The sequence below is a fragment of the Moschus berezovskii genome, chromosome 17 (assembly GCF_049115385.1).
Source record: "Moschus berezovskii isolate FMDL1 chromosome 17, NW_MosBer_1.0, whole genome shotgun sequence".
NCBI lineage: Eukaryota > Metazoa > Chordata > Mammalia > Artiodactyla > Moschidae > Moschus > Moschus berezovskii.
Window position 1 is genome coordinate 63,942,641 of NC_142476.1, and position 27,882 is coordinate 63,970,522.

Consider the following 27,882-nt stretch of genomic DNA (forward strand, 5'->3'; position numbering starts at 1 on the left):
GCGGCGCGCGCCCGGGCCGCGGGACCGCGGAGCGCGAGAGCGCGAAAGCGGGCAGTGTCGCGCGCGCGGAACCGCCGCCGGGTTGCTGCTCCGCGACTCTCCCGGAGCCGTTCGTGTTCCCGCAGGATCACCGAGCAGGTGAGCTCCCGAAACCCCGCCCCGCTCCCCGCAGCGCGGTCTCCAAGGGATCTGGGGGAGGCCCGCGGGGAGGGTGCAGCGGATGGGCAGGGGTCCCGGGGCGCCTGGCGTGGAGCGGCGGCTTCGCCCTCCCCTCCTCCGAGTCGGTCCGGGCGGCTGCTGGCGAGGCTTGAAGTGCGCCCGGCCCGGCCAGCTGCGGAAATGAAGCTGTGGTTTTAAATTGCCGACGTTTCCCTCCATTTTGGACGCGCAGCGTCGGAGTAAAATGATGTTGGCTGGGGAGGATGTGTGGGTGGGTGATCCACCCCGGTGCCTTTGTCCCCGCCCTGCAGCATCGGCCCTCCCAAGACTGCTCCGAGCGCCTTTTTGACAGATTAGCAGGGTGACTTGGCGGGCCCAGCTCTTGGGTTAGCAGAACAGGCGCGGCAGCCTGGCTAACGGGGAAGTGGGGTTGCCAAGTTGTCTTTAATTGTCAGTGGTTGTCACTGGCCTGGAGGGTCGTGGCCCTCTCTGGCGATTTCCAAGTCTGGCTGCATGCATTGCATTCCCCCGCCCGGTGTTTCTGCGCACTCAGAAAATGGGTAGTTAGGCAGGTTTGCGTGCTCCTGCTAAAGCTCGATCCTTCCCCCCCCCCCTTCTTTTTAATGTATCTTTTTAAGGCTTAAAAAAATAAGCGTCTGATTGCAAACGGCCTGGTTCCAGGCGGTTCACCAAAATGATTACGCGGTCTGATCGGGAATCAGGTTGTCGATACCCAGAATGACCCAGTAGATACATTGGACAGCGCGTGGACGATTCAAGGGTTCAACCCGGAGCAAGTGAACTTGCTCACCTGATGTGTGGAGGAACCTGCACCCGGCTGGACCCCAGCTAGACCCATGCTTCTGGTCCCAGCCCTCAGGGATCTTGCAAATAAACACGTGCACATCTGTAAAGACACCGTAGTAACTGCCGTGGAGGAAAGGATGGGTGTGTGTGCACTAATTTAGATCGAGCACCAAGTCCAATTTAAGGTTGGTTTCTGAGAGCTGTCTAGAGAGGAGGGGGAAGAGTGAGTAGGAGGGAAATTATTGCTCCTTCAGTTCTTTATTTTGCTTAGGATGGTAGTGGGGCCATTCTGCCTGTGCAGCCAGGAAGATGGCAGTTTCTTCTGCATCCTGCAGCAGGGGCAGGAGCTAGGCCAGGGGCTCCTGTTTGGGTTTTGCCGGGTAGGCCAGCCTTGGGTGCAGGTGTTGAAGAAGGAAGCTGTGAGACTTCATTTGCGCTTCTCTTTCTTTGCCATGTTTAGACTGATTTGGGAAAGTGAAGAAAGATGACCGAAGATGTGATCAGCAGGGAATAGCACATTCTGTTGTGCTGATAAACAGTGACTTATTGGAGCTGAAATGTGTAAGGATTCCAGTGCCAACTGACACTGAAGTTAGCAAGCATGTGGCTTAATAGAGAAAAGCTGGAGGGTCCCCATGTTTCCACTGATAATGGGGGGATGAAGTCATTGTTTTCAGTAAACAGAATCTTTGCAGACGTACTTGGCTAAAACCTCCCTTTTGAGGGAGGCATATCTTTTGACTTTCTTCGGTGATGGTATGGTGACTGCATGAATGTCCTGGGGCTTTTCTGTCCTATCTGCTAGTTACTACTGCAGGGTTAGGATGTGATGCACTGTGCGATACTCGTGCAAAGTGGAGGTGTGCCATCAAAATGGTGGTGGTTTCATCTTTTGGAACATGAGATATGTGTATGAGATAGCGGTCTCCTGAGAAGAATGCTGGTTTGTCCCTTTTTTTCTTTTCCTTTTTCAACCACCATATGAAAGATTGCTGTTCCTAATTCTTTTTTTTTAAGTTAAGTTTAGAGACCTAACAGATAACCACGAGATATCTTAATTTGTTTAACCCCAAATATTTGATTGATAACAGAAAAACCTCTTTGGCATTGACCTATGATCAGTATTGGATAGATACTGTGTATGTGGTATCTGTGCAATAAAATTTCCGAAAGGGACAGAATCTGCTCAAGGGATTTTCACTAGTGGTAAAGAACCTGCCTGCCAATGCAGGAGACATAAGAGACTTGGGTTTGAGACCCAGGTCGGGAAGATCCCCTGGAGAAGGGCATGGCAACCCACTCCAGTCTTCTTGCTTGGAGAATCCCATGGATAGAGGCAGGCTACAGTCCATGGGTCGCACAGAGTCGGACATTACTGCAGCGACTTAGCACACACACAGGCAGCCCTTAATTCCTGAAGGACTGTTTCAGAAATTTATAAAGAGTTATTTGAAACTTGAATGACATCTTCATGTAGAAAGATGTAATTGCCTTCTGCCAACCCTGGTCAATTTACATCAGAGAACAAGTACTGATAACAGGTTTGATTTTAAGGGGTCTGAGAAGAAGGAAGGGGCAGAAGAGAAGAGAGGAGAGGGCACATTTCCTTCCTCTTTTTCAGTGTTTGGAGGCTTGGAGCTAAATGTTGAAACAGGCAGAACTTGCTATTGTCACCTTCCTTTTTTGTGCCCCTCCTCCGGGTCCCAAGGTGTCCACCACCTTCTTTTTTTCAAGTTCCCCTCACGGGACTCCTCAGCCAGGTGGGACTTCATCCTCAGAGCATTTGGGCTCCTTGTCCTTGCTCCCCCCACCCCCGCCCCCAGCCCCAACCCCTTCATTACCCCAGTAATGCTATCTCAGGTAGGTGTCTTGTACCTAACATGCAAGTGGACTGACATCCTCTAATCACCACCTAAGTCTTTCTGTTTTCTTTCATCTACCCACCTAGCTCCTATCTATCTAAACAAGTGAAGCTTGTGAAGTTTGCCTCTCAGATGATTAACAGGGAAAAAATGTGATGCTTGGGAAAGACTTTTTCTTAGGAGGGGTGTGATAATGTGACTTTCTCCTTTCTTAATTCTGGAGAGTCTTCACAAGTTCTGAGATGTTGGTATTGTTGTGTAATCAGCTCTTGACAGGAGCCGAGTGGGGAATGTATATCTGTATGCCCAGAGGATATTTCGGGGATGAAGGTGATGCAAGGAGAGGTTTTTCTGTTGTACTGCCCTCTTCAGAGGGCCTAGCTTGTTCAGTTGATGTTGGAGATGTCAGGAGGAGCCGGTTTTGTCCTGTGGAAATGTGAATCTGCTGGTCCATCGAGGGAGAAACTCTTACTACCTAAGATAGAGGCACCCAGCAATCAGTCGATGTTTGAAAAAAAGTAGCAAACAGGTCTCATGTAAGTGGCAATTCCTGCAGATTGCTTGTGGCTTCTTAGGGTGTTGTTCTTATACCAGGCTTCATGGGCTGTGCTTTGGTTCACTGGAAAAGAAGGCTATAACTGGAGGTTGATTTTTGCTGTAGGCATTTGAAAAAGGGCTAGGATACTGGCCTAGTTATGTGGTTGGCAGAATTACTTGGTATACATCTGAGACTTCAGCTGTAAAACTTGAAAGATTTGTGAAAACCCCAAATTTGCTCTTCATTTTCGATTTGAAGTTATTTTTCTTGCTCTTGGTAGGTTATATAATGTTAATTATACAACCTTGATTTTCCTAGTCTGTCTCATAGTTTACTGTTTGTAATAGAGGTAATTTGTTAAAATTAGATGATACATCCGTAAAGCCTTTGTAAGACTACAGTTGTCCCCCTTTATCCATAGTTTCACTTTCTGAGGTTTCAGTTACCCGTGGTCACCTGTGGTTCAACAATATTAAATGGAAAATTCCAGAAATAAATAGCTCATAACTTTTAAGTCATGTGCTGTTCTGAGGAGCGTGATGAACTCTCTTGCCGTTCCTTTTCATCCAGCCTTCAATCGTCCCTTTGTCCAGCGCATCCACCCTGTTAGTCACTTAGTAGCCATCTTAGTTACCAGGTCAGCTGTTGAGGTATCACAGTGCTTGCATTCAAGTGACCCTAATTTTACTTAATAATAGCCCCAAAGCACAAGGGTAGTGATGCTGGCAATTCAGATTATGAGAAAGAGAAGCCATACAGTGCTTCTTTTAAGTGAAAGGGTGAAAATTCTTGGCTTAATAGGGAAAGGAAAAAGAATCATGCCGAGGTTGCTAAGACCTATCGTAAGAACAAATATTCTATTGTGAAATTGTGAAGAAGGAAAAAGAAATTCATCCTAAGTTTGCTCTAGTACCTCAAACTGCAAAAGCTATCAGCCATAGTGGACGATTAAGTGCTTAGTTAAGATGGAAAAGGCGTTAAGTTTGTGCAATAAGATATTTTGAGAGACCGTCCACATTCATATAACTTTTATTAAAGTTGTTGCTGTTCAGTTGCTCAGTTGTGTCCGACTCTTTGCGACCCCATGGACTGCAGCATGCCAGACATCCCAGTCCTTCACCATCTCCTGGAATTTGCTCAAACTCACATCCATTGAGTCGGTGATGCCATCCAACCATCTCGTCCTCTGTCATCCTCTTCTCCCACCTTCAGTCTTTCCCAGGATCAGGGTCTTTTCAAATGAGTGAGTTCTTCGTATCAGGTGGCCTAAGTATTGGAACTTCAGCTTCTGCATCAGTCCTTCCAGTGAATATTCAGGGTTGATTTCCTTTGGGATTGACTGGTTGGATCTCCTTGCTGTCCAAGGGACTCTCAAGAATCAATTGTTCTATATATGTCCTATTGATGGTGGTTGTTGTTATCCTCTTGTGGTGCCTAGTTTATAAATTAAACTTTATCATAGGTATGTATGTGTAGTATCTATGGGACTATAGTGTATATCCCCATAGTATATATGGGGCTCTGTACTGTCTCTGGTTTCAGGCATCCACTGGGGATGCTTGGAGGTCTTAGAATATATCCCTCTTGGATAAGAAGGGAACTACCGTTTAGGTAGATTTATAAATCAGAAAATATGTGTACTTTGTGCCTTGCTAATTAAAGAAGTGTGGTCACTGTAGGTGGGTAGTGTTTTGCATGGTGCAAATCATTTGACCTTTTATGTTTTGTCATATTTAATCCTCAGTGCCACTGCTGTGTCTAGAGTGATTTCCAGTGAAATATGGTGTGGCAGAGAGAACAACCTCTGTGTCCTGACTTTGCCACTTCATGTCGTCTCTTTCTGTGCCTTGGACAAAACAGTTAACATATTTAAGCTTCAACTGTAAAACAGGAATTGTACACTCTTTCCTACAGAGGCTTCTCTAGCCCAAAAGTCTTGACCAGTTAAACATTTTGGAAAGTTATATTTTAGTGTTTAATGAGAAAAAGACAAGTGTATATATGCTCAGACTCTTATTTATTTATTTTTTTTAACTATTCAGACAGATTTTTGAAAATGCCAAGTAGGAAATTTGCTGATGGTGAGGTGGTAAGAGGTCGATGGCCTGGGAGTTCGCTTTATTATGAAGTAGAAATTCTGAGCCATGACAGCAACTCCCAGCTTTACAACGTGAAATACAAAGATGGAACTGAACTTGAATTGAAAGAGAGTGATATCAAGGTAAGCGCTCTTTGGTTTATAGACCATGTTTATAATAATTGGGAAATCACGGTAGGTGTGGTTTTTAAGCTTAGAGCAGTCGGGTCTGGCTCTCACACTTCTACTTTGGGTCACATCCCGATTTTGGCACTGGAAGTGTATGAATGAGGCCCAGTGCCGTGTTCCTCAGAAGCTCCCAGTCTGCTGAATCAGACCCTTAGATCGCCCTCTCCCTGGTTTAATGCACTCTGCCATTCTGTGACAGGTTGTCACGGGTGGTACTGGAGCATAACAAGAATAGGGAAGGGCATGGGGTTTGGGGGCAGGCTTTCAGAGCTGAGTGCTGAAGACAGATAGAGAAACTCAGGTGATGGGGCCAGGGACTTCCACAGTGGGTAGTGTGCCAAAGGCTTGGGTGGGGGTGGACACAGACAACCAATGCTAAAAGGGTGTGGTGACAGAGCCTGAGGAGGGTTAAGAAGGAACCAGAACTGGAGGGCTTTGGACTTCACTCTAGACACTGAGATTTAATCAGGAGAGTGACGTTCATTAGATTGGAGCCCAGGGCCTCTCAGCTTATCTGTTAAAGACTGGAGCTTGAGAATATCTGATCCATGGTATATAAGTACTTATTAATATATCATAATTGCTAGGCAAATGGAAAAAAAAAGTATAAAATAAAAGCCCTGACTTTTAATTCTCAGATTCAATAGACATAAAATTACTTGGTCAAAATGCTATAAAAATTTCTACCCACTTCTTCTCAAATTCATTCCTGTCTCAGATCAGTAACCCATCTCGAGCCCACAGCCTATGGACCACAGTTCGAGTGCTGTAGACCAGGGGTCTGTGACGGTTTTGAGTAAAAGGACAGGCTGCACATGTCTGAGGCACTGTGGGATGTATGGCTCATGCAGCGTGAGAGTAGGTCTGGGCGTGACCGTGTCTCAGTGAGATTTTATTCACAGACACTGAACTTTGAATTTCAGATAATCTTCATGTGCCACCAAGTTTCATTCTTCTTTTGAGTTTGTTTGTAGTCATTTAAGAACTGTAAAGCCATTCTTAGCTTGGGCCACACAAAGTGGGTGGGAAGGATTTGGACTGGGGGATAGTTTGCCTTCCTTGAGGTCTCAGTTCAGTTCAGTCACTCAGTCGTGTCCGACTCTCCGCGACCTCATGAATCACAGCACGCCAGGCCTCCCTGTCCATCACCAACTCCCGGAGTTCACTCAAACTCATGTCCACAGAGTCGGTGATGCCATCCAGCCATCTCATTCTCTGTCGTCCCCTTCTCCTCCTGCCCCCAATCCCTCCCAGCATCAGAGTCTTTTCCAGTGAGTCAACTCTTCACATGAGGTGGCCAAAGTATTGGAGTTTCAGCTTTAGCATCAGTCCTTCCAATGAACACCCAGGACTGATCTCCTTTAGAATGGACTTGTTGGATCTCCTTGAGGTCTAGATCCCTGGAAACATTTGGAGTAGGTTAGGGCAGGGTAAGAATATTACTAAGTAACTCAGTCTTGGACTTTTTTCAAAAATCTGACAGTGTTTTATTTGGAGCGAAACGGTGGGACTGAGACTGATTTTCTTGTTATTTTTTGTGGGCTCTTCTTTTGTCCCATCATCTCAGTCTTTTTTTCTTTAAAGATTTTCTTTTCTTTTTTTGATGTGGACCGTTTTTAAGAGTCTTTTTTGAATTTGTTACCATATTGCTTCTGTTTATGTTATAGTTTTTTGGCCGCAAGGCATGTGGGATCTTAACTCCCTGACCAGGGATCGAAACTCACTGTATCAGGAGGGGTGAGGTCTGAACCACTGGAGCGGCAGGGAAGTTCCCATCCCAGTCTGAGTCAGTGTTATTGTATCTCTTGTATATGTTACTGGGACAATATACAGCTCCTTGATTTAGAATATGCATTTCATGGCAGTACCGTCAAAGGAGTTAGGAGTGGAAAGGCTGCCTTGGTCTCAGGAGAGATGGCTCATTGCTGCAGTTGTCATTGGCCTCATTGGATGGATGCTCTGCTCCCATGAGCTCCTGAAGTGACTTTAGAAGCACTGGTGCCAATCACCGCCATTGCTCCCTTCTTGCAGTGTGTGTCTGCATGTGTTATGACTTAAATGCTGAAGCTCTGCTTTCTCCGCCTTCTCTAGCCTTTAACCTCCTTCAGGCAAAGGAAGAGTGGCTCAACTTCTAGTTCTCCCTCCAGACGCCGGGGGAGCCGCTCGAGGTCTCGTTCCCGGTCCCCTGGCCGGCCCCCAAAAGGTTCCCGCCGATCCGCCTCAGCATCGTACCAGGCTGACCTGAAGGAAGCAAGGAAGGAAGCCAGAAAGGACATGTTGGGAGTTAAACTGACTCCACTGGTGCTGGTGCGTATGTTTGGGAGCCCTCCAGCCTCACACAGCGTTTAGTCTGCCCAGATCACGTCTTCCACTTTATGTGTCCGCATGTGATCTGCAGTTAATAATATTAAAACGTCAGGGAGACATCAAATCTAAGGTGATGACTTGGAAAGGTTACATTAGAAAATGAATGTTTGGAAGAATAGAAGGTATAATGCTTTTAAGTGCCATGAAAAAGAACGTTTTTAAGTTTTGAGTGTTACTTAATATTGTGGTTTTAAAAGAAAGAAAGCAGTGTTTAAATTTTAAACAGATGCCAATTATAGATTGAACTAAGTTTTTATAGTAAATAAAAGTTCAGGCAGAAAATAATAAGACACATTTTAAAAATTAAAAAAATGAGATATAATATATGGTATAAAAACATTCTTGCTTAGTATCACTGTACTTAATTACCTTCTCTACTCAAAGATGACACTTTTAATATAATTACTTTCACAGTTCAAGGTTGGAAATATTAGGGTATGCAGACCCTGTAGGACCTTGCACAATGAATATTTTGGATCATAGACCAAATCAAAATTATAAATAAACAATTGAATAAATGTCATTGTTTACGCTCTTCACTTAATGTTATCTCTTTCTGGGATAAAATGCACACAAATTTTTAATAACCTTAAAAAACTGGATTATTACATAGTGTTTTGTAGTCAGATTTAAAAATGTTAAGATATTGGGAATAACCATCTATTATATTTTCCTACATTACTTTTGTTGTTGTACAGTATTGTTTGGATTTACTATAAATTGTATGGAGGTAAAGTAATTGTTAGCACACTTGTTGATAGGCATTTAGCTTTTTTTCTTTCTAAATTTTCATTACTATGAACAATATTCTTACACGTCTGATATATCCTTAGGATAAAATCTTTTAAGTGGAATTGCTCTGTCAGATGGATAGAGTAGATTTGAGGCCTTTACTGCATATTAGCAAATTGTTTCAAGAAAGTTTATAACAGTTCAAGTAGGGTGTGAATGACTATTTTCTCATTCTGAGTATAATAGTTATTAGTTTGTTTATTTTTTTTTTGCCAATATGGTCATCAGACATTTTCAACTCACTCTTTTAAATTGTATTTTGATGATTACTAGTGAGTTTGAACCTTGTTAGTGGCTCTCTTTACTAGTCAGATGACTCAGGGTAAGGAACAAATATTGTATGTTTTCTGTCACATGTCATTTTTAGCTTTTAATGACCACTGTATTTTTTACAGTGTAATTTCCTTATAGTCCTGGTGACCCAAGAGCTACAGACTAGCTTTGCTCCTCACCAGTTGAGCCCTGGGCTCACCATGGACTCATTGCTGAGTTGAGGATGGTGTGATGTGCATGAAAGACCGTACTTAGACTGCATGTAGCTTTTACATCATGTCATCCTTGTTCTTTTGGACTCCTGGTTGTGGTATTTGCATTACTTTGCCTCAGTGTGGCTACCCTGTCAATTTGCCATCATTAGAATTTAGGGTCGGTTGACTAGCTATGTTACAGGAGTACACTTGTGGTTGCTGTGGATCACATATTGGACATTTGCAAAACCACTGCCAAGTGGCTCATTGGCACTTTGATAAACTTAAGTATGTGTTGAATGCTGTCTCTGCTCAGTTAGACCTTGATTTGAGCTAGAACTTGGTCCTCTATTGATGTTGTCTTCTGATAGCTAGCCCCTTAAAGGATATATTTATCTTTTTAATTTGTTTTCCTCCTATTGCTTTATTAGCAGTATAATCTGTCTGTGACTTTAAAGGAGCAAAGTTACAGATTTCAGCCATACATTGCCTGAAAAATGTTCTGTAAATTTAAGTCCTTCCTTTGTACCATCAATAAGAAATTTCCTCCACTGCTTAAAGAGAATGACATTCAAGGAAAGAGACTGAGTTGAGAAAAGAGAATTAGGGAGAAAAAATGTAAGGTTAAATAAAAATGAGGTAGATGAAATTGAGAAAATAAGCAGTTCACAGATTACTAGTAGTACTCTGTAAGTAACCACTATTTCTTCATTTCCTGTTATTTTTAGAGCATCTGTTATTGAATAGTGAAATTATGAGATTTAGTCTAATTTTGTTTAAAAGATGAAACATTTTATGAAAAATGTTATATTACAGAAAAATCCAAATGAACTCTTTGGCCAACGCAATAGAAACGTCTAAGAGCCAATCTTTTGAAGATTGGGAATTCTAGTCAATTGTATTCCATTTCATTTTTAGCAGAAATAGGCTGAAATTCTTGAGTTCAGGCTGTGAAAATCTTTGATTGGTTTTATTGCTTGGTTTCACAATACTGAATTTTTACCATCATGTTCCCTTTTACTAAATTACCATTCTTATGGTTAAAATGTTTTATATTCTTCAATTTAGAAGCCATTTGGAAATAGCATCAACAGATATAATGGGGAGCCTGAGCACATCGAGAGGAATGACATACCTCACAAAAACACGCAGGTATGACATGGTTCATTTCTCCTCTTGGGCAATCTTTTTCTTTGTTAAAGTGACTTTCTCTAAAGAAGCACATTGAAAACCATCATTTTTCTTAGAATCTTTTCTAAAATTCTGTCCTTAAATTAAGACTGAACATAGAGGTTGTCATACTGAGTGAAGTCAGTCAGAGAAGGAGAAATATCGTAAGACGTCCCTTATATGTGGAATCTAAAAAGGAATGATACAAATGAACTTAATTACAAACCAGAAAGGGACTCACAGACTTAGAGAATGAACTTGTGGTTGCCAGGGGGACAGGATAGTTATGAAGTTTGGGATGGTCAGGTACATCCTGTATTTAAAATGGTTAACAAACAAGGACCTACCATAAAGCACATGGAACTCTGCTCAGGGTTCTGTGGCAGCCTGGATGGGAGGGGAGTTTGAGGGAGAATGGATACGTGTGTATGACATATGGCTGAGTGCCTTCACTGTTTGCCTGAAACTATCACAACATTGTTAATCCCGATAATTGTTAATACCCCAGTACAAAATAAAAAGTTAAAAAAAAGACAATGTGATTTAACAAATTTATTAGTTTATATGGCAGTATTAAGATACTGAATTAGTTATTGTGGTAGCATTCATGATACTTACTGACTATAGATATTTAATACTTTTTATTTTTTAAATAGGAAAAATTCCATTTGTCACAAGAGAGTAGTTATATACCTACACAGTATAGCCTTCGTGTAAGAAGAGAAGAGATCAAATTAAAAGAAGAAGACTCGAAGGAAGAAAAAGTTGTCACAAAAAGACCTGCACTGTTGAGAACCTCTGAAGTGACAGCCACACAGTCGAAGGACTTAGAGTTCGGAGGCGTACCTGGTAGGCATCAGAATCAGCCTGGGGAAGGCAGGTAGGGAGGGCAAGTGGTCATTGCTATAAAGTGAGCAGGAAAGGCCTTTCTCTGAAGAAATACGCAGGCAGCCAGGTAGTGAGTCTGGTAGGAGCCTGGGAAGAATTTTCAGTTGGAAGGAATAACAAGTGCAAAAGCCTGAGTGGGAGCATTTTGGAGGGTTATCAGAGGAGAAAGGGTGCCCTTGAGGCTGCATGTAAAACTTTTAGCGATCTTTTAATAGGTTTTGAGCAAAGAAGTGTAAAGTGACGAAGGGAAGGCTGGTATGATAGTTGTATGTAGGAAGGACAGATTGGGAAATCTGCTAATAACAGACCGTGGTGCCAGGGCCTGCCTTAGCAGTAACACTGGGAATAAGCTGCATGGTTCCAGTGGGGTCATGGTGTCTACGTTACCTGCTAGATGGGTTGCTTTTGAGGGTCAAAGATCTGAAGTGTTCAGAGGCTTGGAGTTATTAAGTGGGTGGAGTTGGTGAGGTTTTATGAGGTTATACCAAGAAAGGACTTCATGGTCAAGTGGTTCAAAATTCCGCATGGCTTAACTCCTTTGTATTTTATAAGTTATAACTCATGTATGGATGTGAGAGTTGGACTGTGAAGAAAGCTGATCGCCGAAGAATTGATGCTTTTGAACTGTGGTGTTGGAGAAGACTCTTGAGAGTCCCTTGTACTGCAAGGAGATCCAACCAGTCCATCCTAAAGGAGATCAGTCCTGGGTGTTCATTGGAAGGACTGATGATGAAACTGAATCTCCAGTACTTTGGCCACCTCATGCGAAGAGTTGACTCACTGGAAAAGACCCTGATGCTGGGAGGGATTGGGGGCAGGAAGAGAAGGGGACGACAGAGAATGAGATGGCTGGATGGCATCACCGACTCGATGCACATGAGTTTGGGTGAACTCCGGGAGTTGGTGATGGACAGGGAGCCCTGGTGTGCTGTGATTCATGGGGTTGCGAAGAGTCGGACATGACTGAGCGACTGAACTGAACTGAACTGAACTCTAGGTGTTGTCCAACATTGCTTAACAGTCTGCGCACATGCTACATAAGTGTGATACTGTTTGTTTTTAAAAAAAATAATTTTGCTTATTAATTTTTGGCGCTGCTGGGTCTTCATCACTGCGCAGACTTTTCTCTGGTTGTGGTGGGTAGGGGCAGCTCTTTGTCGCCATGCTTGGGTTTCTCACTGCGGTGGCTCCTCTTGCTGCGGAGCATGGGCTCGAGGGGCATGGACTTCAGTAGTTGTGGCATATGGATTCAGTAGTTGCAGCTCCAGGGCTTTAGGGCACAGGCTGTAGTCCTGTGGCATGTGGGATCTTCCCAGATCAGGGATTGAACCCACGTCCCCTGCACTGACAGGCGGATTCTTTGCCACTGAGCCATGAGGGAAGCCCTGAATGTGACACTGTTTTAATTGTTAGAAACTTAGGGATATAAAGTTTTTTGTTTTTTAAAGATTAGACCGATAGATAGTTTTTAGATGTTCCAGTCTTTAAATTGCTGGAATCTCAACATATTTACTCCCATTGTGGTTGGATTTTGAGTTTTAGAGTTTGGTTTCCAAGGTGGAATCTAGCTTTTCACTGCTGGGTGTGTGCTGTTTTTTTTTTTTTTTTTACTACTTTTATGCCTGTGGTTGCTTTCCCAGAAGATGTAAAGGTGGACATGAGGACCATCTCACGAGGCATTAGACTTTGGTTTCAAACAGGTAGCCAGACGAGTTCTGACCTTCACTAGAGACTCAAGTGAATCTTAAAAATAAAACAAACTAGCCTGGATTGAAATAAGAGCCTTGAATGTTCACTGATTGCTTACAGGTGTTTTTCTCATCATGCTTGGCCTGCCGGCCTTCCTCTTCCTGTTGCTGTTGATGTGTAAACAGAAAGAGCCCAGTCTTCTAAATTTCCCACCTCCTCTGCCAGCGCTGGGTGATTTATGGGAAACGAGAGTCTTTGGGGCCTACCTCCTCTGGTTTTTCCTTCAGGCTCTGTTCCACTTACTGCCGATTGGAAAGGTAAGGTTGTGTTGGTGGGGCATAGTGTAATGAGATGGTCTTCCTTTCACTCCCATGTTTATGTGAAGATACTGATAGTAGTTTTAAGGTTAAAAGCTGTCCATGGTCACAACCACCCAAGCTTGGAAATTTTAGTTTCTTAAACCTTTACTCTTTGTGTTCTGTAATACTTATCAGGCAGAACTTTAAGAATCTGATTAAGGTTCTTGTGTAACTTTCCAAACCAAATAGAAAAGAATAAGCTGTTTTGCAAAACAGCCTGAATAATAACAGAGATTGCTGGGGAAGAAAAAAGTTGCCTCTCACTATATGTCATTTCAGGTGCAGAATTTTAAATTATCAGTTGATAAGCTACTGAGCTCAATGGACTTTAGTCCGCTTCTTTTACTTTTTAAAATATGATGAGTTTTCTAATTTTCATCTCAGAAATTTGTTATCTGGACCATTGAATGTTCTCGTCAAACTCATGCAGTGTCTTTAAAACTTGAGTATATTCTTCTTTCAGTAGAATTCTCTACTGGGATATATTTAAAGGAACATGAGATTCCTTAATGAATAAATAATTCATTTAAAGATCTTATTCTTAGGGCTTTGCAAGTTTGCTAACTGTCTGTAAATGAAAGGATCAGTTTTATTGGGAATGGAGAATGCCAGTGATAGGAAGCTAGAGCTGCAAACTTTAAATACTTTGGGACCTCACCATAACATTGGCCTTAGAGAGGATTCTTGTGATGTGAATTTTCAGGTATTTTTGTAATAAGACTCTACAGTAAAAACCATAAGTTCAGATAAACTTAAGTAAAATTAGGTCAACTAGATAATATTTATTGAGAAAAGCAGTTTTGGTGGGGTTTATATATATTTATTTATAAATATATATATATATTTCACAGACTAAAACCAAACACAGGACTTGTTAGATACCTTTAATAGATAAGAATCATTTGAAATTAGCATGTTGTTTTGCTAATCCTGTGATCTCAAACAGATATTACATTTCTACTGGGTTCCCTTTCATAGCTAATGAAAGAGTATAGTAGTTTGGCCGAAGACAGATGATATCATGTTAGTATTTTATAATTTATAATGAATTGCACCGTTTCTGAATATTGGGGAGTAAAATTTAGTTGCCATTGGGCAAGTGAACTTTTCAACTCATCCCATTCAAATGTGTTTCTTGAGTACCTTTTATATGGGGATGCTGTGGGTGATCCAAATGAAGAGATGAAATGGTCCAGTGAACATGCTCACTGTCTCTTATTGGAGATAAAAGAAACACACGAAATGATTGAATAACTGGGTGAGCATATATTTATAAATAGCAGAGCAAGTAAGTACGTGAGTTCCTGCTATCAAAGACATGGGCCATAGTGAACTGGGTGAGTGGGGTTGAACCTGATTGAAAGGACTGCACAAATGTGAGTTGCTGGAGTTGTACTCCACTTTGTAAGCAGTGGGGAGTCATTGAGAATTTTGAGCTAGAGATCAACTAGATGTACTGGTTTTTGAAAACACATCTAGTCTTGTGGTGGGACATGGGATGGTTGGGGGAGGGTAGTTATTGCAGTAGTCTGAGTACACAGAGAAGTCACCACTAGATTTGTATTTGAGATAAACTCCTGAAGGTGGAATTACTTCACCAAAGGGCGTGCTGCAAAGCTTTTTGAAATTTGTTACTAAACTTTCCTACCAAAAGACGATCCTCTTTGTTGGGCATATTGAAATTTAGGTGATTTTACAAGACGTACACACACACACACACACACACACACACACACACACACACGGTAAAGCGATGTGCTTTTTAAAATTTTTAATTAAAAAACAAAACTTTTCTTTTAAGGTTGTAGAAGGAACACCTCTTACTGATGGAAGAAGACTCAAGTACAGATTAAATGGTAATTTTTTTTTTAAGATTCAAATTGATGACTTGATAGCACAGACTTTTGGGTGCTGTACTCTTTCAAACTATCAAAGCTGATTGCACCAGAGCAGTAAAAAGTAAATTATTTCTTAGTAGTCTAAAGGGCATGCAAATAAATTGCTCGTACCTGCAGCCAGTATGTCAAAATTATGCTGTGTAGAGTAGCAAGCCCCTCAGTCACTCTTCTCCTCTCTCCAGTTTTATTCTCTTTTTATTTACTTATTTATTTATTTTTGGCTATGGTGGGTCTTTGTTACTGCCCGCAGGCTTTCTCCAGTTGCAGTGAGCAGGGGCTACTCTGTTTGCGGTGCACAGGCTTCTCACTGCAGTGGTTCTCTTGTTTGGAGCACAGGCTCTAGGTGTGTGGACTTCAGTAGTGTGGTAATGAGTGAACTCAGTAGTTGTAGATCCCAGGCTGTAGGCATGCAGGCTAAGTAGTCGTGCTGTATGGGCTTAGTTGTTCTGCGGCATGTGGGATCTTCCTGGACCAGGAATCAAACTGGTGGTGTCCCTTGCATTACAGGTTGGATCCTTAACCCCTGGATCACCAGGGAAGCCCCAGTTTTATTTTCTTAATAGCATTTATCATTCACTGAAGCAGTTTTGTATAAACATTTTATCATCCTGAGTCATCTCCATGTAGTGAAGTCCTACACTGATGTGGGCTTCCTGGCCACTCCTGCGCTTGAGAGTTCTTGCTCATTTGCTCCAGTCACTGGCCTGTGGACCATCTCTAGGCTCTACTCTCAGTGCTTTTGCCTGGAAAACTTTCCCGCAGTGTCAGCTGCCTCATCTCTGATGTCTCTCTGCTCAGAGAAGCCCTCAGGTCCCGTTCTTTCCTTTACCCTGCCTTATCTTCCTCTGTGATAGGCCTTCCAGACATCAGTGTGCTTGTCTGTTCACGGGGGTCTCCCCACGAGAAGGTGGCTTGCGGGCCGGGACTTGGCTGTGTCTTTGTGGTACCCTCGGTGTCAGGAGAGTGACTGGCCCGTAGGAGGCGCTCATTAGTGGGAGCTCTGAGTGGATGGAGTGGAAGTCTCACTGAACATCTCAACAAGAGGGCCTTGCCCTCTTGACCTAGCCCCTCCTGTGGTAGGAGTGTGTGCTGAGGAAGAGGGTCCGCCCACCTTTGCCATGTAAAGACTGATGAAGTTTCATTAACTTAAGAAATGAATGTATACAGAGTGTGCCGCACTGTGCTTAGTCACTCAGTCGTGTTTGACTCTGTGATCCGATGGACTGTCGCGCCCCAGGCTCCTCTGTCCATGGGGATTCTCCAGGCAAGAATACTGGAGTGGGTTGCCGTGCCCTCCTCCAGGGGTATATAGTGTAGTTATCCTTAAATGATTTTCCATTTTAACTAGACTGAGTAGACTGTTTTCCTTTCCTTGGGAATTATGATTATAATTTTTAATTTTTGGACTGTTTTAATCCCGTCACTTCTCACCTGTCTGACTGTGGATGCTTTTTTCAGTGGCTCACCTAGCATCCACTGTACCTGAAACCCCTCTGCTGGGCTTCAGATGGGAAGCCAGAGATACTCTAGGTGCCTCTTGTGCCAAGTGTGTAAAGAATCGAGCCTAGCTCAGCACCTGACCCATGGTGGTTGCTTAACACTTTTTTTGCTGCTACTGTCAGATATTTTGTTTACTTTTACCAGATTCCTTGCTTCTGGAACTAGGTTTAGAATCTCCGACGCACCTTCTGTCCTATGCCTTGTTTCCCCAGTGAGGCTGAATCTGGGGAGGGATGGGGTGGTGTTCACTTCTTGCCATCAGGTCTGTCACTGTGTGTGTTTTGTGGGTTCTCTCTAGGTACCCATTTACCTCTGAGTGCCCTTCTTTTCTGTTTTTGCTTCCCCTGGAAGGCATGGCTCCTCCCAGGCTGAGCACAGTAGTTAGTCCTAGGCTTGGAGCTGGCAGAGCATGCAGGCAGTGGCTGGACCAGTTGCTTGATCCTTCATTTTAAAATTTCCTCATCTGATTACTCTCACTCTAGTATTATAAGATTTTACCATTATAAACTAAGGAGAGTCCTAAGATGTTTTGAATAATTTAGTCCACATAGGCGAGAGAGCAAGAGCAAGAAACTGCTTCATCTACCATTCTTTTTCTTTAATATTCATAAATTTTATGATCGTTAAATGAATGTTTACAGAGTTACTCTTTAGAATAAACATGATATGTGGAAAATGTGGATCTAAATAATTAATTAGAGATGATGGTTTTACTTTACAAAAACTTTGGTTTTAGAATTTTTTTTTAATTTTTAAAAAAATTTGTTTTAATTGGAGGATAGTTGCTTTACAGTATCGTGATGGTTTTTGCCATACATCAGCATGAATTGACCATAGGCATCCATGTGTCCCCTTCCTCCTAAACTCTTCTCCCACCCCCCTTTCAGAATTCTTATAACATCTACCTCTTTTTTGTGTTAGACTGTTTTTATCCAAATGTGATTTGATGACTTAGAGGACAGTTTTTGCGGACACTCGACTCCTGAAGGGAAAACTATTCCTTGGGTCAGAAGAAAAAGCCGACACTCAGCCTCTGTCTGTTGAGCTGTACCAGGGCTAGCTCGGAACAGGGGTTCCTCTTGTGGGGCCTTGTGGGTTCTTTTACTTTGGAATGGACATCGTCTCTGGGCCCCAGCACTCCCTTCCTGGTGTCTCCAGCCCGGCCCTGGAGGGGACATTCGTGTTGGGGTCTCTTCTCTGAGGGCAGGGTCTTGAAGTCTGTGTTTGGGGGATAGAATACGATTCAGGGTCCTTTAAGGCCATTATTGATAAGTTATTTCAGGTAAAAATATTAATAATTTATAACCAAGATCACCCTAGGGCTTTAAAATGTGTCCACCAGGACTTCCCTGGTGGCTCGGATGGTAAAGCATCTACCTACAATGCAGGAGACCCAGGTTCAATCCCTGGGTTGGGAAGATCCTCTGGAGAAGACAAAGGCAACCCACTCCAGTACTCTTGCCTGGAAAATCCCATGGACAGAGGAGCGTGGTAGGCTACAGTCCATGGGGTTGCAAAGAGTTGGACTTGACTGAGTGACTTCACTCACTCACTTTAAAATGTGTGTTTGGCCCAGCTCTGTCAGTAATTAGCCATTTGACTTTGGGCCTGAGCGTTTGGACCATGTGAATTTTGAGGTTCTTTTATGGTAAATTTTGGTGCACCTCTTTTCAGCTCTCTCTTAATTAAAAGCAGATGACTGTTCACAACAAAAATTAAGTATGTTATTATTACATGTTATTAACATACTATTATTGATTAAATATGTTTGGGAGATGTAACATCTATATTGAAGACTGCTTACCTCAGGGGCACTGCTTGTTCATGCACTTGTGTGTATTTAGCCTGGATAATGAAACTAAGACTTTAAAAAATAATGTTGCGTTATTTTATAATGGTATAAATCTCTTGTGAACTCTGGATTAACATTAATTTTTTGACCTCCCCCCCCACTTTTTTTAAAGGATTCTATGCTTTTATCCTGACATCTGCACTCATTGGAGCGTGTTTCTTCTGGAATGTAGAGCTTTATTATGTGTACCGTCATTTCCTTCAGCTTGTGCTTGCAGCCATTGTTTTTGCCGTGGGCTTGAGTGTTTACCTCTACGCCAGGGCTTTGAAAGCGCCCCGGGATGAACTGTCGCCAGCCAGCTCTGGTGAGCAGCGTTAGACTGTGTGGGTCCCACGAATGCCTCCCATGAACGTGCCCTCCCACCCCTAAAGATGAAAAATAATTTTAAGAAAAATAAAAGGAAGAAAATTTGATTCTCCCCTCATGTTTTCCTATTTGTTTCCTCTTTCTTGTATAGTCACTTGATGACAGTAAGACATTTTAATAAGTTACAGCCTTTCAGTAACATTAGTATTATAACAATTTATGGCTTATGTTATATTTTGTTTGAAACAGTACATCTCCTTTTTTAAAAAATCAAATAATAGAGATTATAAATTGGTCAATTCTAACCTAAAGTATTTAAAAACATTAAAAAAGATTAAGTGATTTACTTTAAAAATTGTGAGTCTACATTTAAAAAAACCCTCCAGTTCCCTCAAAATCCAGGAATCTAGGCCCCATAGGTCCCACGCCTATAGCACCATGGATATTTCCAGGTGGGACTGGCATCCCTGCCGGTCCTCCCTGACTGTTTGCTAGGCTCTTGGAGATGACTGAATCATGACCCTGGGTAGTAGGCAGCAGTGCAGCTTTAAAGTCTCGTAGTTGGGTTTGGAATACCGTTTGGATAAAAACTTTTCCCTTCTTAGGAAATGCCATCTATGATTTCTTCATTGGCCGGGAGTTAAACCCTCGGATTGGTACTTTTGATCTCAAGTATTTTTGTGAATTGCGTCCCGGATTGATTGGATGGGTATGTCTTTTTTTTTTTTATTTCAATTCAGTAGTACAAATTAGTCTTGCATTTAGAAAGAAATATAGAAAATTTTGAAGTGAGCATATAGCTGGTATGTTTTTAGGAATAATTATAACTTTCCATAAATTTGTCTACTTCAAATATTTTCTTACTTTAAATATAGTCCAAAGGGTTAAGATGTCCTGTTATAGGTTATTAAATGTTAAAAGTTTGTATTATTTTGACTACATCAGTTTGTGTTGATGTAAGAAAATAATAGTGTAGATGAATTTATGAAGAAAAAATGTATTTTCTTCCTTTTTTAAAAAATGTACTTTTACCTTATTTTAGATTTGTATGAAAGTTGCAAAAATAAGAGTTCCTTCACACCACTTTCCCCAGTGTTGATGTCTGACAGAGCCATAATAGTTATCAAGAATAGCAGTTAAAAAAGAATGACAAATTCACCTTTTACAGTAGTTTTAATTAAGTCCATAAACCTTATTCAAGTTTCACCAGTTTTTCCACTCTTGGCCTTTTCCTGTCCCAGGATTCTCTTCAGGGTCTGACAGTGCATTTGTTTGTTATTTGGTCTCAGCGTCTTCTAGTCTGTAGCAGTTGCTTAGTCGTTCCTTGTCTCTCATGACTTCGACACTTCTGAAGAATACTCAATTGTTTTGTAAGAGGGCCCCTAGATCGGAGTAGGCTGTGTGTCTTTCCAAGTCTACCACAGAATAAGTGTCCGTCTCAGTACATCTTATCAAGGGATTCCTGTTGTTGATGTGTCTTATCACTGATGGTGGCTTCTCAGTGAGGTGTGTCTGCAGCTTTCTCAGCTAGGAAATTACCACCTTTCTCTCTGGAAACTGTACTTGCCCCTTTTGTTTTAGGTGGTCATTAACCTGGTGATGCTTTTGGCTGAGATGAAGGAACAGAATCGCACTGTTCCATCATTAGCAATGATTTTGGTCAACAGTTTCCAGCTCCTGTATGTAGTAGATGCTCTCTGGAATGAGGTAAGTAATTTTTAAGAGCCTTGGAATCAGATGGCATTGGGTGTTGGTGAGTGACTTGACTCTTCCAAGCCTCATATTCTTACACACAAGGTGAGGAGAACATAACCTGCCTCCATGGCTTATGAAGATTAAATGAAATGTGAGTCCATGTGATGCAGTGAGCTGACACACAGTGAACTCTAATAGATGGTAGATGTCCGTGTGTATCAGCTGCTCTGTCAGCTGCTAGATATTTAAGATCTATGGATCTTGAATTAGTGGGTGTGACCAATTCATATAAATAAAACTTTGTTTCTTAGTGATTCTAATGGATGAAAATGGATGGATCAAATACTATCATTGAATTCAGTTCAGTTCAGTCACTCAGTCGTGCCCAACTCTTTGTGACCCCGTGAATCGCAGCACACCAGGCCTCCCTGTCCATGACCAACTCCTGGAGTCTATCCAAACTCATGTGCATCGAGTCAGTGATGCCATCCAGCCATCTCACTCTCTGTCGTCCCCTTCTCCTCCTGCCCCTGATCCCTCCCAGCATCAGGGTCTTTTCCAATGAGTCAGTTCTTCACGTGAGGTGGCCAAAATATTCGAGTTTCAGCTTCAGCATCAGTCCTTCCAATGAACACCCAGGACTGGTCTCCTTTAGGATGGACTGGTTGGATCTCCTTGCAGTCCAAGAGACTCAAGAGTTTTCTCCAACACCACAATTCAAAAGCATCAATTCTTCGGCGCTCATTAATAGGGATTATACTTGCTAATTTTTCTGGTCAGTGCGGAGTACTGGAGTCTGAGGCAGGTTAGGGATGCCCTGTGACAGGGCCGTCTCCACTTCCAGAGCTGAGGTCCTGCGGGTTTCTGGCTCGTGCCATCCAGATCCACAAAAGAGTGCATTCAGGTCCTAGTTTACCCTGAGCAGTGAAGCAGGCAGTTTCCCATGATGCTGGGTAGTGTGGACAGGCTACCTGAAAAGCTAGATTATGATCAGAAGTTAGGTTCGGAAGCCTGGCGTGCTGCAGTCTGTGGGGTCACAAAGAGTCGGACACAACTTAGTGACTGAACAACATTAGCTAGGTCGGTGCACCTGTACTGGGTGCTGGGGTGGCAGGTGGAAACCCATGCTCCCTGCATCTTCCAGTCTAGTAGAGAGAGCTGCTGAGTTACGGGACAGTCAGTTGGCTTCAGCGAGTGGTGGGTTGAGGAAGGCAGTACAGGCCAGGCTTCAGCTGAAGTTGGGGGAGGGTGTTCCCGGCAGAGGCGGGGAGGCAGAAGAGGCATTGGGAGCCCTGTGGTTCAGGATCGTGGAGGGAGTGGCTGGAGTGACAGGGGATGAAGCAGAATGACTCAGTGTGATACCTGTGCCAAGGGAGACAGATCCCCACTCCCGCCTTTAAACATTTTAGGTTGCTGTACCGCCTCATCTTAGAGGATGAGATGGCTGGACGGCATCACATGCAATGAATATGAACTTGGGCAAACTCCAGGAGATGGTGAGGGACTGGGAGGCCTGTTGTGCTGCAGTCCATGGGGTCACAAAGAGTCGGACATGACTGGGTGACTGAACAACAACCACCATAGTTTAGCCTTTTATAAATTTGACTGTAAATTAGTACTTTATTTGAATACATTAAACATACTTTTCTCTCCAAACTTTAAAACATTATTTTCCCTTCTCTGTACCCATTCAGGAAGCATTATTGACAACCATGGACATTATCCGTGATGGATTTGGATTCATGCTGGCTTTTGGAGATTTGGTGTGGGTTCCATTTATCTACAGCTTCCAGGCCTTTTATTTAGTCAGTCATCCAAATGAACTGTCTTGGCCAATGGCTTCTCTAATCATTGCTCTGAAATGTGAGTATTAATTTCAGTCTCTGTGTATTAAATATTGTGTACTGAGTCTGTTGTGCTGTGGTATCTACATATTTACAGTGTGCCCTTTTAAATGGCCATGATTAGCTCAAGTATGAAATAATCTGTGATGGATGAGTTGAGTCATAAAAGATTCTTGCATCTTCCAAAGAGAGTGGATGCTTCTTCCTTGGGTTCTTCAGTAGTTATTTAAACGTCATTTTGAACAAAACACCTGTTTTAAAAATTTATTCAGTTCAGCTCAGTCGCTTAGTCATGTCTGACTCTTTGCGACTCCATGGACTGCAGCACGCCAGGCCTCCCTGTCCATCACCAACTCCCGGAGTTTACTCAAACTCATGTCCATTGAGTCGGTGATGCCATCCAACATCTCACCCTCTGTCATCCCCTTCTCCTCCTGCCCTCATTCTTTCCCAGCATCAGGGTCTTTTCAGATGAGTCAGCTCTTTGCATCGGGTGGCCAAAGTATTGGAGTTTCAGCTTTAACATCAGTCCTTCCAGTGATCACCCAGGACTGATCTCCTTTAGGAAGGACTGGTTGGATCTCCTTGCAGTCCAAGGGACTCTCAAGAATCTTCTCCAACACCACAGTTCAAAAGCATCAATTCTTCGGCGCTCAGCTTTCTTTATAGTCCAACTCTTACATCCATACATGACTACTGGAAAAGCCATAGCCTTGACTAGACGGACCTTTGTTGGCAAAGTAACATCTCTGCTTTTTAATATGCTGTCTAGGTTGGTCATAACTTTTCTTCCAAGGAGTAAGCATCTTTTAATTTCATGGCTGCAGTCACCATCTGCAGTGATTTTGGAGCCCAGAAAAATAAAGTCAGCTACTGTTTCCACTGCTTGCCCATCTATTTGCCATGAAGTGATGGGACCAGATGCCATGATCTTAGTTTTCTGAATATTGAGCTTTAAGCCAACTTTTTCACTCTCCTCTTTCACTTTCATCAAGAGGCTCTTTATTTAAAAATAATACAATTATTGTTAAAAACAATAAAATTTTATTGTTTTAGTAATGATTCATTTTTTTCTGTTGAGAACCCGCTTTTTCTGGTAGTACCTTGAAAAATAGGAAGATGGCTTGGCTTCCTAGAGCTTATGCTCTTACAGAAGAATTAAGACACTCAGACACTGGATTGAGGCGCAGGAAGAGTCTCGAGGAGGGACTAATAGAGCAAATATGATGGGAGTTTAAGGTAGAGAGCACGTCTCTCTGGGGAATATCACTGTAAACTTATTGGAGAATGTGGTGTTTGATCTGTTGGGTGGGTGAAAGTGGCATGGGGAGATAGATACATCGGACCGAGGGAACAGCTAGACCAGGATGGTGGGGAAGAGAGAGGAGTACAGCTTGGCTGATGGTAGCAGGTTAGATTCAGGATGGGTTTTTTCTTTTGTTACACTGTTCATTAAACACATCCACCAGAGGGAGGGCAGGGCAAATGAGCACTGAACTTCAAATGTTGCTAGTTTCACTACACTAATATCTATGGTAGAAGAAAAATTCAAGTCTTTGGTTGAAATTAAGATTTAGTTTTACTATTGGTTTGGTTAACGCATCCCTGTGTGTTATTCAGAACAGGCTAGGTCTATTTTACAGTTAAGCTAAAAATAGGGAGTAGAGTTAATTTTTTACTACTTTATTGAGGACTGATGATACATAGTCATATGTCAGGGCTTCTTAGTTTTAACATTTTGAAATTTGAAATAAAGCTACCAGCTTAAGACGCTTGCAGTGGGATTCAGCATATTTTAATATTTATGTGCATGTTTTTCTGGTGCAGATTCTGAGCTATAGTTTTATTAATGAAGCATTCATGTTACGGTCAGTAGATACCATAACTAACAGATGAACTCCAGTATTGATTTTATTGTAATGTGGGCTGCAGTAGATTTTATTCATGGATGCACCCTGAATAATAATGCATATTTGTTAGTTTTGCCTTCAAGGTGTCCCCAGGTAGATGAGGAAATCTGTAAGTTAGTGAGATATCAGGGTTGAATCTTGTTTTGTCATCCTGAGATTGAGAGGGTTTGAATTGTTCTTAAGAAATCAGACTGTTCTGTACTTTGGACATTTCCTTGGAACACAGGAATCATTTCTAAATGAAATTACAGATGCTTTAAAATAAAGATTATAGGTAAATTGTTAACAAATGAAAATTTTAAAAAATTACAGTGTGCGGATTTGTAATCTTCCGATGTGCAAATTCTCAGAAAAATGCATTCCGGAAAAATCCCACTGATCCAAGTCTTGCACGTAAGTATTGGTTTATATTTATTGTATTTTTGCATTACGTAAAGATTTTATGTCTCTGCTTGTCTATAGATCATTAAACGTGTATTTTTTCTTTCTGTATAGATTTAAAAACCATTCACACTTCAACAGGAAAAAATCTTCTTGTTTCTGGATGGTGGGGTTTTGTTCGCCACCCCAATTACTTGGGTGATCTCATCATGGCCCTGGCGTGGTCCCTCCCGTGTGGTAAGCATTCAGGAAGAGAGCCGAGGGGACTCTTTCCCAGGCCGCCCACACATGTCTGTCCTCTGTGGGTCTGGGTGTTGTCTCTGTTAGAGGTTGGGGTTTCTCGTTCCCCGACTGAGTTCTGTGTTCTTCCATTTCCAGCACCTCATTCATCCTGTGTCTGAGGGGAATTAGGAATTCACAGAGCATGAAGTTTTACTCTAAAATCCTGCAAGCAAAACTTTGTTTTCAACTGTGTCTGGTAGCTTTTTTCCTAAGCAGACTGTGTAGGAATTAACTTTTTATTCATGACTTGCTGTACATGGATTCTGAAAAAGTTCGGTTCTTAAGGCACATGTAGCTTTGTAAGTGTCAGGGTCAGCCCACACCGTGCAGTGCTGTCTGCCCTGCCCTGCCTGGCCCGCAGAAATGGCCAGCAGTTCTCTACCCTGAGCACCAGAGGGGAGGAAAGGGAGAGATTTGCCTTAATTGGAAGGACAGATGTTCTGATTACGAAGGATTATTAGGATGGACTAATCACTCTTCTCTGAATAGCTTTTAATTCAAATACTACCTTCTGCCACACAGCAGTGGGATTTTATGAACTGGTTTAGTTGTTTCCCCCATTATTGGAGAAAATGGAGTAACGGGACGCCCCGATTTTAGGCTATTTGGGGAAGCACAGGAAACAATGTCGTGTAGTTGTGTAGTGAAAAATAAAAATACTAGGAACTGTTTACTTTTGTTATCCCCAGGTTTCAATCACATTCTGCCTTATTTCTATGTGATTTATTTCACCATCTTGCTGGTGCACCGGGAAGCCCGTGACGAGCACCACTGTAGGAAGAAGTATGGCCTGGCGTGGGAGAAGTACTGCCAGCGAGTCCCCTACCGCATATTCCCCTACATCTACTGATTCTGCTCTGGGCGCCCTCTAAATGCTCCTGCAGTTCTATCTTCCGTTTGCAAAAAAAAAAAAAAGAAAAAAAAAAAGTCCAAAATGAACCTTCTTTCATTGCACTGACAGAATCTGTATATTTCTTTTTCAGGCAGGACTATAGATAAAGCCAAGTAGTAAGTCTTTTCCAGTAGCCGTGTTTGTTAAGTCATAACAATTAACATAAGGAAAATATAAATAGAATTTGCACTTAGGAAATTTTTAATCTTTAAAAATCTGAGAACAAAAAACAGTCTTAGAAATGCACTGAATACTATTGATGTTCAGGATTTTTGATTACCTTTCAAATTTTGATTCTTTTGTCCAGTTGGTTTGGTTTTTGTCTTAAATAAAAAACACTGTTATATTTTAAAGTTCATTTATGTTTTCTTGCATAAAGGGGATAGAATTTTCATTTGTTTCCCTTTAAATTAAATCATTTTCTAGTTATGTGATTTAAAAGTAAAAACCGATTGTCTGTTCAATGCTGTACGGGAAGGGGAATAACTGATAGTGGACACTGTTTAATGAAGACCATTAGTAGTGGTTTGCTTAACCTCAGCTTCTAAAACTGCATTTGAAACTGTAAATACATAGCTTTTATGTAATATATGGTGACTTCAGGTTTTTCTGTATAGTATTTTGAATGTGAAATAATTTTCAGAACTGAGTATTGTGTTGGCCAGAATATTCATTTGGGTTTTTCCATAAAAAACCTGAACGAATTTTTTATCCAACACAATATCTTTTAAACAAACATTTGCAGTATTTTAATTAAGTTTTGTAAAGTAATACATGTGAATTAAACATTTGAAACAAGGAGAATTCATTTAATATTGTATGAAATATGCTATTAAAACATAGGAAGGATATTTTTTTCCTAATCCAAAGTTTGTGAATTTGGCTTTGCTACCTCAATTGCAGGTGTTTGTTTGCCTTTATAAACTGTTGCAAATAGAAAAATAGAATAAATATATATTTTTGGAGTAACATCACTATTTAAACCTTTTTACACAGATTGGTGTTTAAAAATTTGCCATTTCCAGAAAGGCTAATATTTTTGTATGTTTTTGACTTTTTTAATTAAACTGTGTTTTTGCTACTGTTAGTTCATACAGTGTATACTGTATTTTGCATATCCTTTATAATTTACAAAACTCTACTCTCTGTTAAGGTGTGTTGTGTTCATCTTTCGTAATCTATTTATCTAAAAGCAATTTAAGGGAATAGTTTAAAATCATTTCTTTTAGTTTAATAGATATGCATAAGGTAGCTTTAGCCATTGAATTCTACTTAAGTTGATATAGTCTCATTGTTAATTGTCCTATAATGGAACAGTAGCAAATTCACTAAGCTTTAATATTGAGTTAAATTGTTCTCAGTATCTTAAACATAGGCAAACCTAATAAATATAGTCTGTATGTTGGGATTTTCAATTATACATTTTATATATGAGCCATTTAGATATGCAGTGTTTATTCTGTGCTGCAGTTTGAAGTGTATATAACTGTGCTTGTGTTGATGTGATCATGAAGTTGGTTTGCTCAAGTGTTCCACATCCTGTAATCTTTAAATGTGGTTTTGGTGAAATTGTCAGTGTTTATTAGTACTGATGTATGCAAGCAGTTTTTTTTATGCTTTTCTTCTGGCATCAGAAAATGTTGTCCCAGCTTGTTCTATACTAGATTCACCAATGAAGCATTAGGGGAGGAAGAAGGACCATTTATTCTTTCCTTGGTAATGAAAAAAGGGCTGTTACCAACACAGTGCTACAATTTGTTTTTGACATTTTTTTTTTTGGACAAGTTTTATAAAGAAGTTTTAAGTTGAAAATAAAGATGTTGCTTTGACCACTTTGGAATCTCTCTTTTTTTTCCTGCCTGTATCGCTGGGATCATTGGGACCAAAACAGGAACGCTTAGATTACTGCTTCCCACCCAACCCCTGGTTTATTCCAGGATCCTCTGGGTCCCTCCTTT

General features: G+C 41.5%; 1 protein-coding gene across 1 annotated transcript; it reads left to right on the forward strand.

Moving 5' to 3' along the window:
* On the forward strand, nucleotides 1–27,753 carry LBR (lamin B receptor). Its single transcript, XM_055419806.2, has 14 exons — nucleotides 1–138; nucleotides 5,409–5,587; nucleotides 7,724–7,939; nucleotides 10,327–10,410; nucleotides 11,085–11,277; nucleotides 13,126–13,322; nucleotides 15,166–15,220; nucleotides 18,727–18,918; nucleotides 19,526–19,629; nucleotides 20,502–20,627; nucleotides 22,310–22,478; nucleotides 24,682–24,762; nucleotides 24,865–24,987; nucleotides 25,722–27,753. Exons 2-14 carry the CDS (start codon nucleotides 5,423–5,425, stop codon nucleotides 25,880–25,882), a joined length of 1,866 nt encoding a protein of 621 aa, XP_055275781.2. The 5' UTR covers nucleotides 1–138; nucleotides 5,409–5,422; the 3' UTR covers nucleotides 25,883–27,753.
* Nucleotides 27,754–27,882: the final 129 nt, after the last annotated feature.

Excerpts from the sequence above, each read along its gene's own strand:
- LBR (XM_055419806.2), top strand. The coding sequence starts at position 5,423 with ATGCCAAGTAGGAAATTTGCTGATGGTGAGGTGGTAAGAGGTCGATGG. Across the intron at positions 20,628-22,309 it reads TAGATGCTCTCTGGAATGAG|GAAGCATTATTGACAACCAT; the intron begins GTAAGTAATTTT and ends GTACCCATTCAG. Across the intron at positions 24,763-24,864 it reads CACTGATCCAAGTCTTGCAC|ATTTAAAAACCATTCACACT; the intron begins GTAAGTATTGGT and ends CTTTCTGTATAG.